This window comes from Lepisosteus platostomus, chromosome 17, assembly GCF_059453375.1.
Source record: "Lepisosteus platostomus isolate fLepPlt1 chromosome 17, fLepPlt1.hap1, whole genome shotgun sequence".
Lineage (NCBI taxonomy): Eukaryota > Metazoa > Chordata > Actinopteri > Semionotiformes > Lepisosteidae > Lepisosteus > Lepisosteus platostomus.
In genome coordinates, this window is record NC_142627.1 from 11,753,054 (window position 1) to 11,767,712 (window position 14,659).

General features: G+C 37.3%; 1 protein-coding gene across 2 annotated transcripts in view; it reads left to right on the forward strand.

The window, feature by feature from the left end:
- The first annotated feature begins 24 nt into the window (after positions 1-24).
- The window catches only part of macrod2 (mono-ADP ribosylhydrolase 2), a 597,178-nt gene continuing 582,543 nt past the window's right edge, over positions 25-14,659 (forward strand). The window contains exons 1-3 of one of the 2 annotated variants that reach the window (XM_088609520.1): positions 25-246; positions 4,934-5,044; positions 11,252-11,356. In XM_088609520.1, coding sequence (XP_088465646.1) covers positions 210-246; positions 4,934-5,044; positions 11,252-11,356 — 253 coding nt within the window. In that variant the 5' untranslated portion in view covers positions 25-209. The remainder of the gene's footprint in view (positions 247-4,933; positions 5,045-11,251; positions 11,357-14,659) is intronic. The other variant, XM_088609521.1, reaches the window with a different exon arrangement.

Consider the following 14,659-nt stretch of genomic DNA (forward strand, 5'->3'; position numbering starts at 1 on the left):
GCCAACCAGCGGCAGCACATTGAGTCTTTCGGCACGACTCCGGTTAGGTTGAGCAGGCCGGGGGTCCTAGTATATTTTGACTGCTTCTCAGGTGAGGCATTTCGTTCAGGAGCTGTTTCACTTTCTCCGAGTTTCCTAACACACTCGCGGTGAGCCTGGGGCTGATAAACTCAAAAAACAATACTCACAAGCCCAACCATCACGGCAACATGAGCAAAAAGAAAAAGGACTGGAAGGTGGAAAAAGGTAAGCCTTTTTTTTTGGACCATGGCATATTATTTAGCACTGTCTCAGTGCTTCTGCATCCTGAACTGAATCATCATAATTACAGCTACCATTTCTTACAGTTTAACATATCTGAGCATGCTGTGTGCACTGCTTGAGATGCAGCATACCAACAGAGTACTACAGCAGCACAACGCACAATGCTGTTGAGGCAAATGTCTTTCCAGAATTTTATGTTGCAGTTATTGCATGACATTTGCTTTATCTGCAACATCTCCAGTATAGCATGCATTTACAACCAAATGATTCAATTGCAGGTTGATAGTTTGTTTATTGACTAGGCCATTGATTCCCCCCCACCAAGTTCACCTGTTAGATTGACCATGACATACACGAGAACCGAGGTTTTATGGAGCTGCATTATCAATTCAGTGCACACGTAACAGCTTTTCGTTATAGTCCTTGATCTTGCTATATAAACTAGAAAAAGTAAAAGAAAAGTTTCGAAAAATAACGGTATAAGAATACCAAAATGGTTTTGCTGAAGTATGGTTTGCATTCCTGCAAGCAGTTTCCTAAGATTTAGGACGGTTGCAAGTCGTTGTTAGTTAGCCAAGTTTAACATCAATTAAAACAAACGACTGTCGTTTGGGGGGGAAAAAAGAGCTGCGTATTGCATGAAAAAGGCACTCACAGAAATGTTATAAATGGCCTTCTTAAGCGTCTATATTATTGAAGAAACAACTTTGTCCAGAGCACCAGAGAGCAAACTACGAGCAGTTTTGGTTAAGCAGCAGTTTATTGAAAGTAAAATTTTGCTTGGCTTGTGCTGGAGATGAACGTTTTTGACCAGATAAAGGACGGGTGTTGATACGCAATGGATCATGTAAGAAATCTTGTATACAGGGAAATAAGCTCATTAATTAGACCCAGGCTTGTTGACCTGGTGCTGAGAATCCACACAGCTGCCGGGGTAATGTCACGTGTGCTTGAATTGATTGAACGTACAAGTTGCATGGTTGGAATCTTTGCAGTTTGTTTAATGTTTGTTGTAGATATTTTTTTAGAAAAGCAATGCGAATCTGAACCGAGACCAATTAATCCTGTTGTTAGGCCAATTAAGCGTTCAGTTGTGTAACGGCGCTCGACCGAAGTAAAATCCAGCATGCGTTTGGGTATTTCGGACCAAGACCGGCATCTCCAGACCAATAGTAAATGGCAAACTCGCGTCGTTTTATAAAACACTTTATCAAATCATACTGTATGTGCAGTATTGTAAATTACCTGCCATGGAACTCTGTGACAGCAGTTCTTCGGTGTGAGCTTCCAGGAACGTCTGCAGGACCCTGACAAACTCCGGACAGGTACAGGTTTCCATGTCTTCTGTAATCAAAGTATGCTCCGCAGGGTTCAGCTGTAAAAGTGACATCGGCAAGTCCAGTCTCTTTTTATTGCTTGCTGATCAAGAGAAAGAAGGGATTTACTAAACGATGGTTGGACATTTTAATCAGACACCTTGAAGTTGAGGCCAGCTTGCATCAGTGTAAGTGGACTCACTGCTGCACATTGAGGTCTTTTTGGTACTAACCACTATGAGTTTGGCATGAGGAAATGAAGACCTGTCCCTTTTTGTATGCTCATTCCAACACATTAGTGTATGTCCCAAATGATGTGGAGGTAGAGTTCACCATGTTATCACCAGATGTGTAATTGTTTGCCAGTGAATACAGCTGGAAACCAATTACTGGAGTCCCACATGATGTGACTTCCAGGCAATCTCCATCATTTCTGGATGTCTTTTCAGATTCGCATGAGTGTATGCAGGGCCGCAGATGTAGGCCTGCCTTGTGAAACCACATGGCTGGCTCCCTTCAGTGGGTACATTCTGATACCTGGTCAAATTGGAGGATCACTTTTCAGCCCAGGAACTGTGCTGAAGATCACTGAAGTGCGCCTGCTAAAATGTGATCTTGCTGAGAGGCTGTGAATCTCTTGTGCTTACCCGTTATCTTTCCTGAGACCAGTGTTTTTGTAGGTTCAGGAACCTTGCAAGGAAATGTTCATTCATCTGGGTAGGACTTATATTTGCATCAATGAAATGCAGATGCTCCATTGTGCTGTAGGGCTAAGTTTGGGGATCAGATTTATTTTCAATTAAGAGGTTACAAAAGTAAGTGATACTACAAGCAGAGCAGTATGGTGGCAGTATTAATTTCAATAGGTGGGTCTCTGAGAAACATCACTCATTCACATACATAAAGGTAAAAGAACAGTGCTTTTTGTAGCATGGTAAAAAGAAAAATGCCCAAAAAGCTGAAACTAGACTCTTGTGGTATCCCTCTCTATAAATCACCGAACAGCTAAGATGCTTGCTGGCTCCATACATCCACTTTCTAATCAGTTCTTCCATTTCAGGGTCATGTGGAAGGCAGAGCCTATACTGGCAAGCAAGGGGGGCGAGGCCAGGTACACCACGGGTGTGACGCCAGTCCATCACAGGGCAGACAAATACAGACGTGGACACACTCACACCTAGGGCCAGTTTTCCAAGAAGCCTTTACTGACTCCAGAACTGAAAATTCTCACCAAAACTCCCGTCATCGAAAATGGAAAATCCGAAGTACCATGGTCCTATGATTCATTTTCTGGTTGCTTCCTTGCTTCTCGTGCTGTCTTGTTGAGCGCAAAGTGGAAAGGCAATGGGTCCTCGAAGACATTGCATACAGACTGACTGCTGGAAGCGTCTGCTTCCTGCCTTTTTTATCCATCACCTGACCAGTTGTCTTCTTTCAATTGGTCAGGTGATGAAGGACAGGCAGGTCATTACCCACAGCTTTCTGGGGAATGTGGTTCACACAAGAACTGTCATTTTCTTTACTAGTGTGTAATCGTGATAGGATCTGTGACTGAAAATGCTATGCTAGTTGTGTGATACGGGTATAATTAGATTTGTGCAGCTCACAAAGGCTTCATTCATTCATTATATTGATTTATGTGATTTACCAACTCATTTGGTTTAGTGAGACTATAGGCATTGAGTCAACACAGGACGTGATTCGGTTTTGATCCCAGAGCTCAGTAATTAAAGGGTGGAACTTGGAAACTTGAGTCGACTGTGATACAGTAAATGTTAAGCAAATGAATTTATTTGGCTGGTTATTTCAGGCAGTTGTGTTGCTAAAAGCAATATTAAGATAGATAAATAATACTTTATTCATCCCGTAGGGAAATTGATGAACTGATTCATCAACTGAATTGATGAATTGATACTAAGCCTTGAATATATTGTAGGCTTTGCTAATTTTAGGGGGTTTAAAGTGTAGGCTTCAGGTTTTCAGGATATTTTACATCCTTAGTAGTTTTGTTCAAATAAACCTAAGATGCTTCGCAGAATAAGGCTGTTCAACTTTATGTACTAGTTATAGAAATAGGGCAAGAGACTTAAGCAGAAACTACAGCCAGACCTTTCACCCATTTCTGACCTCCCTTTGTGTGGAAAGTCTCTCACAACCGAAAAGGCTTGGAGGGAATATCATTACAAGGGGATGAAGCTGTCTAGAAATGCCACCAAACTTATGTTAGTGTGTATCAGGTGTTAAAGTGCCATAATTTTTCTTGCATCATTGTTTCTTTCTGAAGATGCAAATAACCTAACATCATTATATAGTATTTATGATCCACTTCCATGGAAGTTATTTTGAGTTGTGGCACTGGTCCGCAATTAAACACATTTTAGGTAACTTAAAACTCTCAAATGGTACAAATTGGCATACAGTGTTAATTTGGACAGACTTAGTCAACAGTTCATTCAGTGCTAGTAGCATAAGACGTCTAGACCAAAAACGTCACAACCCTCAAGCTCTAAAACTAAATGTTGGTGTTCTTCGAGAGTGTAGATTATTGTTCATAAGAAGTGTTATGTAAAGCTGAAAATAATATTCACTTGGGGGTGTCTGGATGGCGCAATTAACTTTTGATCCCTTCATTGCGCCTATTATAGAAATACATATTTCCTAGTGACACAAAAATTGGCCAAGATTTTAGAAATAGGAAAACATCCTACATTCCTATCTCTTAGTAGTTCTAAACATTCACAATGCACAACTCAAAGTGCTTTCATGTAACTTCTAAATAGAAACAAAAGCTGCAATTGTGCCTCTTTACTAAATAATAAATATTGCTAACAGCCTACTTGGGAATAATCCATTACAAGCATATTTGTGTTAAAGCACTGACTGGAACCTGTCAGAGACAAGATTATTTCTATATCTGACAAGTCTTCGGGAAATGTAAGAGGTGGTCTTAAATTAAGTGGTGAAATATTTAAATATTGCTGTCTTTATTTTAACGCAAATCCTCTGGAATCCTAGAAGTTATTTAAAGCATTAATGCTGCTAAGAATTTCTGTAATATAAAAATAAATTTGGACCCATTCCTAAGATCTGATTAAAATCAGTCTTTTCTGGATTTATGGCTGTTCTTTCTGCTGCTGGGCTTTTGTGGTTGTTCAGTCTGAATCGGCTTCCTCTCCTGTATGCACCTCTGTTGAGATTCATCATTTGCTAGATACGAGATTTCAAATATTTTGTTGCTGTTCAAAAGCTTGCAGTCAAAGTCCTAATATCTAATATCAATTCAAAATTACTTTGGAATTCCAAAGCTGTTTCTAAACTGCACTCAATTAATTTGTCCCTTTTTGTCTTTACAGAACGTCTACAGAGTCTGGGACTTGAAGAAAGGCGCAAAGAGTATCGAGGAAATTATGTCCCACTGGAGAAAATTCCCACGTGGAAGAAATCAAAACAGGAGAAAAGTAAATGTAAATACTGCTATTCTAAATCTGTATTATTATGATATTTTCCAACATGGAAAAGGTTGCTCATTTTCACTTTTTAAATGTCAGGATGCTTTTGCTGTTGTTAAGGTGCTCAGAAGTATAACTCCAAAATATTTCTCGTTTCATTTGTTTAACCCTTAATTGCAGTTCTACATTTAAAATGGGTAAGGATAAAAGCGTAGAAATTACTTGCCAGTTCTAAATGAAAATTAGTATATTTGAGATTTTCCATAGAAGGTATATAAACAGGCTTAGATGTTCTGTTAGATTTCCTCTCATGTCTGTCGGTGGTGGGTTTGCTGAGACAAGGGCGGAAGATGAATCTTCACATTGCTCGTTCAGGTGTGTTTCTACTAAGGTGGGTTTATAATAGACCGACAGTGATGTTCTGGGGCACATGGATAAAATCAGGATGTTTAATTGTGCGTTTTAAATCACCCCCGTTGCCAGTACAATAGTAATTGATACATTACAGGTATATTCTGCCCAAGTAGTCCCTTAAAACAAATGTAGCATGATGATGGCAGTATGCACAACGTATTGATTGAACTGATGTGTTTGAGGTATAGTGGTCTGCTTTTGTGCTTCATTGAGATTAGTCTCTTGTCTGAAAATTGAGTGTCGCAGATCTGTGTAAGAAAATCAAGCTCAACAGCTGCCCTTTGATAAGAAGGCACAGGCATTGGAATGATTTGAGGTCTTTTCTATCTGAAAACTAGCATTGACTAAACGAAGCATTGTCAGCTGTTTACGGAAGAGTAGCTTTGTCTCTACAAAAACAGTGAGGAATAAAGTTAGTGACTGAATTTATTGTAATTGCATATCAGTTCCTGAATGAGTTTGCTAAGTGATTGAGCATTACATGTATTAAACTCTTTATTTTACAGCATACTTAAAAATTAAAAATGAAACAGACCAAAGTTTTGAAATCTTATTTTTATGATGGAGCTGTGGTAGTGCCAAATCCAGGTAAATAATGTTGACACGTACAGTAAGTTATAATTATTGCTTGTTTGTTTTGCATGTGCTGTTAATGACTGCCGTGAAAGTGTGCTGAAAAATACATAGGGGACTTAGCTTGATTGTATAGTAAACAATCTTGATTTGCTAGTAACTAGATTGCAACAGACAGGTTCTGTTTGTAAACTATTTAATCATTCTTTTTAATACAGTTCATGGGCTACAGATAAAAGCTTGTAGTCCCCATTCATAAGCGTTAAACTCCAATTATGTCTTTTGAATTCCCTTTGTGGGTTGTCAACTTCTGTACTTCAAGTTTTATAGGCTGTTGTATGTCAGCAGCACCTAAAATGCTGTTAAACCACTTGATTTAAGGCACTAGTTATTTCATCTGGATTGTTAGTTGTACAATGAAAACCTGCAGGTACTGGAACTTTGGAGTGGGATATCCTGCTCTAGAGCCCTGGGAATGCTTTTCCAGTTAGTCTTGTAGGTCACCTGCAAGTATTTGTAGAACATTTATAATTTATATTGATCAATTAGGTTGTTTGTTTAATTTAGGGATCTCTGAGCTTTTAGGGCTAAAAAGACTATTTTGTTTTAAATAATATAACAAGTCCCCTGCTTAGTCAATAGCAGTGAATTCCTTCCAGCTCTTTAGAAGTTGATTTAGAGATTTTCCAGAACCAAGGTTGGGGATCCCTGCTGTGAAGCATGTCCAAGCTTTGCTGCTACCCATCTCGGTGGTTATGGAAGAAATTACTTTCTCCACAGTAGTCAGACTTTTTTTTTCTTTTCCTTGTCGTTCTCTATTCATTTTCCCTGGCCTTCACTTGAATTACTCTCACTCAGTGTGACCTTTCTGGCTTAGACAGGATGTGGCTTCAGGGTGCATCTGAACCTGAGTTTATTGGGTGACCTGGCCAGTAGTTGTTCAAGCAGCAGATCTGGATTCTTAAAGTAACTGTGGTGGGATCTCGGAAAAAGCATTGATAGATTTCTGCTTAAAACATATAAAAAATGCTTTTTAGGTTTAAACAAAATATTTTATGTTCCCCAATATTGAGATGGATATTAATAGAATTTCTATTTCAATGGAGTGGAATCTAAAAGAAATGAATAAAATGTTTAAAAATTAAATAAATTTAATCAATTTGATAGATTCTATGGTCCTTATTTGTAAACTTAACAAATGGATATTTGCACATCTATAGGTTTGTGAGCAGTGATTTGAATGTTAAACTTTAATTTGGATCTGGACTGGACCAAGTCACTGTTTTAATCTCATAAACGTATATCCGACTACGTTTATGCTGGAAAACATTGTAAGAAACAGTGGTTTCAGGCACTATTGATAATGTTAATTTCATTTAAGGTGTGGGATACTTTTAAACTCAGTCAGTGCTTCTTGGCTTTCTACTTTTCATGGTCTACTTAATTATCTGAAACTGTAATTAAGGCCCACACTTACAGAGCTGTGGGAATATACACATGTAAGGAACAAGTAGAGGTAATTCCACATTGAATAGAAGATAAAGAAAAAAATGCAGTGTTTTGACTTGTAGCAACACATTCTTCACATGCAAACTCAGCTTTTGATTACCTATCAGAAATTGATGTTGGCACCAAATCATCAATTTGAGTCTGTGTGAAATCTTCCGTTTTATTCTGAAGAAATTTAGATTTTGAGAGAGAATGTAGATTTTCTTTAAGTCACAGATGCTAGTTTTAATACAACCATATGGAAGAAACAACAACTTGGTTCACTAATATTGTATTAAACTTCCTTAAATTTAGACTTTAGCAAAAAGTGTTAATGGCTCTAGGTCACATTGCCTATTCAGCTGTGGCTGAAACTCTTAAAGGCATGTCTGAAAATAGATGAGGTGTTAAAATGTTTTGTTTAACTTGAGTTTTCCTCCAGTTCAGTTTAAATGGAAGTTCAACTCCTGGGCTCTAAGGGTGGCTAGATACGCTGTGATGTGAAATAATATAAAAGTGTAATTTAAAAGGGAGGAAGTCTTTTCAGTTGGCTCCAGATGTTAAAGCATATAAATAAATCCTAGATGCACAACACCAAATTCTTCTATTGTTTTAGCATAGTCATATCTGCTTATCTGTGGAATTCAAAATCAAATTTTCGATTTATACAGTAATATTCAGGGCAATTAACTAGAACTGTACTTACAAAGGCTAAATGGGGGGGAAAATAATAATGCCTTAATTTCTCTGAAACACTGGGCAAAGTAAAACTAGAAATTACAGACTTCTGCAGTCTTGGATAATGTGACTGGGTAAACAAATGTTTTTTTTTTTCCCTTTAATGTGCCACACAGACACAGGTTCACTTTAGTGGAGGCTTAGTATAGAGGGAGCAGGTGGCAATACATGTATATAAAGGCCAGGGGAGTAAGGGTCTTGGCATTGCTTGAATTTAGTGCTAAATTGTTCTGAATGAAATACCACTAAAACCAATGTATTTGGGTGATCTCCCCTTTGTGTTAATGGAGAATAAATATGGGTATGTCTTGGGTGTTCTCCTGCAGGCTAGTAAGAAAGCTATTTGAAGAAAATGGCATTTTGATCATAAGATGAGTAGATTGAAATTGCAAAAGCAATTTATATACTAGAAGAAGTAACTTCGCTCTCAGATTGCAATCAGGATAAATCATGAAATATTAGGCTGTGTGGATTTCTTTTGTATTTGTTTTGAGATCTATAATTATATATTTTTTGGCCTCAGATTTATTGGCACAATGTAAATAGTACAGAATTTAACAACTGGAAATTAGAAAATAAAACAGTATTTTCTTTAAAGGGATTTAAAATGTCTGTCTTCTAAAGGCAACCATGGGAAATGTAAATCAATGGTAATTCAATTAATATTTGCTCCTCATCCTTCTGCAAGTGTGTTTTGTAGTCATTGCAGCTGTTAGACCCTTATTATTAATTTATTTGGCTGTTGCTTTTTTTACCTTATTTCTTGCAGATCGCGAGAGGGCAGTAGCACACAGATTGAGAAACTGTTTCGAGTTAGTTGCTGAATTTCTTTGTCTTCACTGCTTATTTCTTTTCTGAGATTTGGGTTTCAAAGGCATCACTTATGCTTGACACCTTTTCTGTTCTTTTTTGGAAAATCACGAGATTCTATTTAAATTAACGCAAATAGAAAACCAAAAGTAAAATTTGAACAAGTTCGTTATCCAAGAAAAGAGTCTTTAAACGGGTAACAAAATAATTGTAAAACCACAAATGAAATATTTTGTCTTGAACTGGTGTTTTTTTACTTAAGAAAGATTAAAGAATCAATACATTGTCTGCTTCTCAACAGTTACAGTATATAACTAAATTTCCTTCCAGCTGGTTGAGAAAACCTAAACAATTCTATTGAGCGGGGAGCACTGTACTCGTGTGGGCTCTGCTAAATTTACTGTCTTTTGTTGCAAGATAGTTGGACCTCATCCTACTGATGAAGTACACGTGATTACACGTGATTACAGGCTCATAAGTGGTTTAATTGGTGAAGGAGGGTGTTGTGATGACAGTCTCTAGTCCCATTTCCAGTTTTAATCTGGGATATAATTTTGACTGACTGGAATATCCCAAATTGTTGCCTATAGTTGGCCTGAATGATATAGGGTTCCTGCTGGATTGAGTAGCAAAGCAGTGATCCCACTGCAATGTTATTTGTGATAGTTGTCTCCAATTTGCTGCTTTAGCTCCATGCACTACTAGTAGTACTGTTGTAGCATGAGAAGATGCAGATGGCTAGGAAGTGCATGTTTCAGATGACATCTGGGGACTCCAAAAGTAGAGGCTAGTGAAAAGAAAAGTAACTGGCAGTTCATTATGTAAAAACGTTGCCTTATTGAAGCTGTGTGACTCTGGAGTTACAGGTAGTTCCAGTTTTTGTTTAACCCTGCCTGAAAGTGTTGCATCATGTGAATTTTATTCAGCATGTCATTGAGGTGTTGATATATAATATAACAATTGCGTGTTAGTTACAGATTCCTACTTTATAGTTCAGTTTCGCTCAAGAATTGTTTTTAAAATACATTGTGTACTGTACATTAAATGTTCCTACCTTGCTCTTTGGTACTGTAAGATTTGTTTTTGCGTTAGATTGAAAGCTGTTGAGGAATGACTATGAGAAGCATGAAGTCTTTAGCAGTGTATTTAAAAAGAAATACAATATTACGATTAAGTATAACAAGTAAATGTTAACATTGATTGCAAATAACTTTGATCAATTCTTCCTTTGATCTCTTGTTTCCCTCTTGTTGCTGTTGAACATCCATCTGTTATTATCGAGTTTCTCCTCCTGGAGAGACCAGTGGCTTCCAGAGTCTATCCTGGGAGCGCAGGGCACAAAACACAACTGAGCTCTGCCACTGGAGAGGACCAGTCAATCACAGGGCAGCAGAGAAAAGGACCATTTGAAATTACCAGTCAAATCTAGTTCGAGTAACAGGGTTCAGTGTGCAAGAGATGTCAGCCCACCCTTGAAACTTGCACAGTGTAGAATTCCGTCATTAGTCATTTCTGCTCTTTTGCAGATTTTCAGTTTAGGAATTCATCCACTTGCAGTAGCTTGTGGAGGTGAATGGTGATTAGCAGAAATGAGTGGAATTGCCTGTCAAAGTTCTAACCAAGATGCATTTTGAAATGTCTCCTTATAGTGATTAACAATGTTTGTGTGAGTGGACAGGGTTCGTTGAGACTTTACCTTCTGATATTCAGTCTACTTTTGAATAAACTGTACAGTCTTAGTTGTTGTGCATATTGTTTTAATTGTGCCAAAATTAAATTTAGTAACTCAATGTGCATACTGTTGTTGGCTCGGTGAAGACCTTTGCTGAAGTTTTTAAATATGTACATTGCCTACCTCTAGGCATGTCCTATAGAGCAATTGGCAAATTATTTCCATATGGTATCATCATAATACGATAGAAACATTTATTTTCAAGGAAGCCTCTGTTTTTTCAGCTCTGGCCTCGCAACATTATTTTGCCTCCGCGAAATCCCATGTTTGTATTGAAATTTGTTTGGAGGTTCTGTTTTATGAGTAGTTGAGTGAAAAGGAGTCCAGATAAGAATGAACCCTGGACTGGATTTGGCCACCTTACAGGACATTCTCTGAGGCGAGATTAGAACGATCTGAATTCAGTCTAATTTTTCAGTTTTTACTTCAGTTTTGGTACAGGACTCACTCAGGCTTGTTTTTTTCAGATAAAGAAGAAGTGTCTGAAGTGACAGCATTTCATCTGAGTGACAAAGTTTCCCTCTACAAAGGAGACATCACTACCCTTGAAGTTGATGCTATCGTGAATGCTGGTAAGTCACCTTCAGGGATCTTGTTTGATGCTTTTATGTTGAGGTGGGTTAGTTATTATATTGCTGGAATACTGCATGAGTTCCTCAGTAACCAATATAGTTGCTTTATATGATTATATCTATCTCGATCATTGACATACTGTCCTGTTTTAGTGTCCATCTACAGGTAGTGGACAATAAAATGGAAACACCTGGGTAAATAAGGGAAACCAAGTACACTGAAACCAAGGGCTTCTACACAGGTGTGCTTAATATAATGAAATAATGTGTGAGAGGTAACTCTATATTTGACGTGAAGTGTTTCTCATTGTGCATTTATTCAACTCTTCCTAGAGGTCTTCAAAAAGTGCCAATTCAGTCAAAATCTGTTTCTTGCCCTCAGGAGCTTCTGTGTTTGCATATCTGGGTTGTCATTCAATATGAGACTTGAGTCTCTGGAATTGATTCTGCTGGCTGTTTTCCAAGTCATATTTTCAAAATTCATTGAATAAAAAAGTTTTTTCTCCTTTTTTAAATGTATACAAATTTTAGTGATCCTAACCTTAGATCAGATCTATATACATCGAAGAGTAGTGGATTGTTTAATATAATGAGTAAACGGTCCAGTGTTCAATTATGAAGTACTTTAACGTCTGCTTATATCTGTAGTGACAGTAATATCTTGTTTTGTTCAGCCTGAATCTCTTCACGTGACTTTTTTTAATTTTAATTTGAGTAATGCACAGAACACAGAGACAACAAAATAAAACCTTACATAAGTAAGATGCACCATGCTCTTAGTAAAAGTACAACTTGAAGAAGCCAGTGATATTTTTTGTGGTCAGGCTATGATTCTGTTTGTATAGCTAGATTGCCCTCTTGTGTAGAATATGGGTACTGCAGACTAGAAATTAATATTACAGTAAGTGCTTCAGAAATCATTTGTGAAATCAACAAGTTCAATGTCAAAGACAGTTGTACTAAGTAGAATTGTATTTTTTTTCCTTTCGTTTATCAGTAGAAAGTATAGCATGGATGTATTTTCAATAAGCATGGCTCTTGAACATTTTGTATCATATGAATTTTATAAAATCTGAATGGAAATGTATTGCATTGACTGCATATGAAAATTGTGCATTTTAATCCCTTGAAGAGTGACAGAATTTGATATCTTTAGTACATAAAGTCATCTATGATATCTAGCTGAAGCTACTGTATGCTACTGGGGCCATAGTAATGAAGTGAGCTGGCATATGTAAAAACCAAGGTTGTAGTTTTTTTCTAAAGCTCTGTTCTGTCTTTGTCTCCTTTCTGTCTCGGCATTTAAACTGCTATTTTAGAAACATACAGTGTAACGGTCCATTGCAGACATTAGACTGAGCTATGTTTAATGGGCTTTGTCAAAGTGCCAGTGACAGTGCATTGAATTTATTCAGAAGGTGAACTGTCCGACCCTTCACTGAATGTAGGATCATTGTTGGTACTGCAGTGCGGTATGGGGTCTACTAATAGATTTAAACACAGGTTCATGCTTATAAAACAGGGTTAATAAACCAAATAAAAAAAAAACATGCAAAATCATCAGGATTTGTTTTTTTTTAAATATATTAAATTTGTGGATCTGTTCCAGTTGGGCTTTTATTTTTTAAATCAAGAAGAAAACAAGATGGCTAAAAACAATCACAAAGAAAAATATTATATAATGTAGGAAATGTGCTTTTCAGACAACTGGTCGTATCACATTGCTTCATAGGTGAAACAGGGTTTTTGGACCTCTTTTGGACAGAAATACACCCTACTGGGACCTTTCTTTTGCTGGTAAATGTGATTATCTCTGTATTTCATCAGTAGCAGCAGAGTTCATCAAAAGTATGGAAATGCACTTCGTCTGCTTCGGAAGTGTGTCTGAGTAGATGCTGCTTCCAGCCTTTGAAATCCAATTCAGCCTATGCCTGGGCTTGAGCTTCTCCTGAGCAGCGTTTGTTTTTGCCAGGTGGACTCCTTTATTAGAAACTAAATGCTGAAATTTGTGTGCAGCTGGAGAAACGAAAACAAATTCCAGAGATGTTGAGTGCTTTTTGGCTAATCACTCTTCATAAGGGAGTGCTGAAGAAGCAACCGTGAAAGCTGGCTCACCAGTTCACATAACAGCCGAGAGGCGATTCAGTTGAGCCAGGCTCCGCTGAGCTAAATCTTGTGCAGCGCTAGTACAATTAAATATCACTGATAGGAATCAGGGGGAAACTGATGGAAACGGCTTTCTTGTTTGGAGAATGGAGGTGATGCGTGTGCATACCAGGCAGACTTTGTTTTAGCCTTTCACATCTGAAATGAAATGACTATAATGAATGTGGAAGGAAAAATTGAATTGCTATGGATCTCTGCAAAACTATGTTTTCAGTAATTATGTGATAAGCAGATGGTAGTTTTTGCGTTTCCTTGCATTTGTTCTGCTTCTCTTGAATGTTGGAACACAAGAAGGAAAAAAAATGAATTAACTTTCTTCTATAAAAAAGCATAGATTAGTTTAATAGTGATAAAATATGCTAAATTTGATCAGTTCGGAAGGCAGCATGCTTCTAGGTTTTACACAGGCACAGCAGCAACTCGATAAAGATCCAGTGGTTTCTGGTGTGGGAGTTATTGGATTGAGTTAAAAAAAATCCTAATGTCAATGTGGACATTGTCAAACACTGAAAACTGTATTTCCCATTGAAAAATTTAAGAAGTGTCTATCAAATGCTTCTATTTCAGTTTTGATCATTTCATATTGAACACATTTGTGTTTCTTTCACAAATAAAGTGTCTACAACAGTAGAGACAAAACAGTGAAATACTTTGAAGGCAGTTAAAAATGGTGAAGGTGAAAAATAAGCAGATTTACGTATCTGGAGAATTAAACAAAGCGAATTAAACAAGCAGCGTTTTTGATTAAGTGAAAATAAGTGAGGGGTATAATAGGTAGTAATTAGTTGACTGAGTGTCCATAGCATGTTTTTAAAGTATACTTTAATATTGCAAACCTTATCCTCATTACTACAGACATGATAAAATAATTGAGTAACAAACTTATAGAACCTCAGATGATCTCTTGTATGTTTCACACCTCAAGAGGCCTTTGGGAAATTAGTGAGGAATTTGTTAAATCTGAAACTGCCGTTTTGAAGTGTGGGTATGACGGAAGAAAAAAAGAAATGGTACATAAAATTAAACTTGGAAAATAAATGTTCATCCAGCTGTGTAGAAAGCTGTGTGATGTTTGTCATGCACTGAACCTGCATGCTTTGGTTTGAACATCTCAGTAACTTCAGCTACATTGACAAC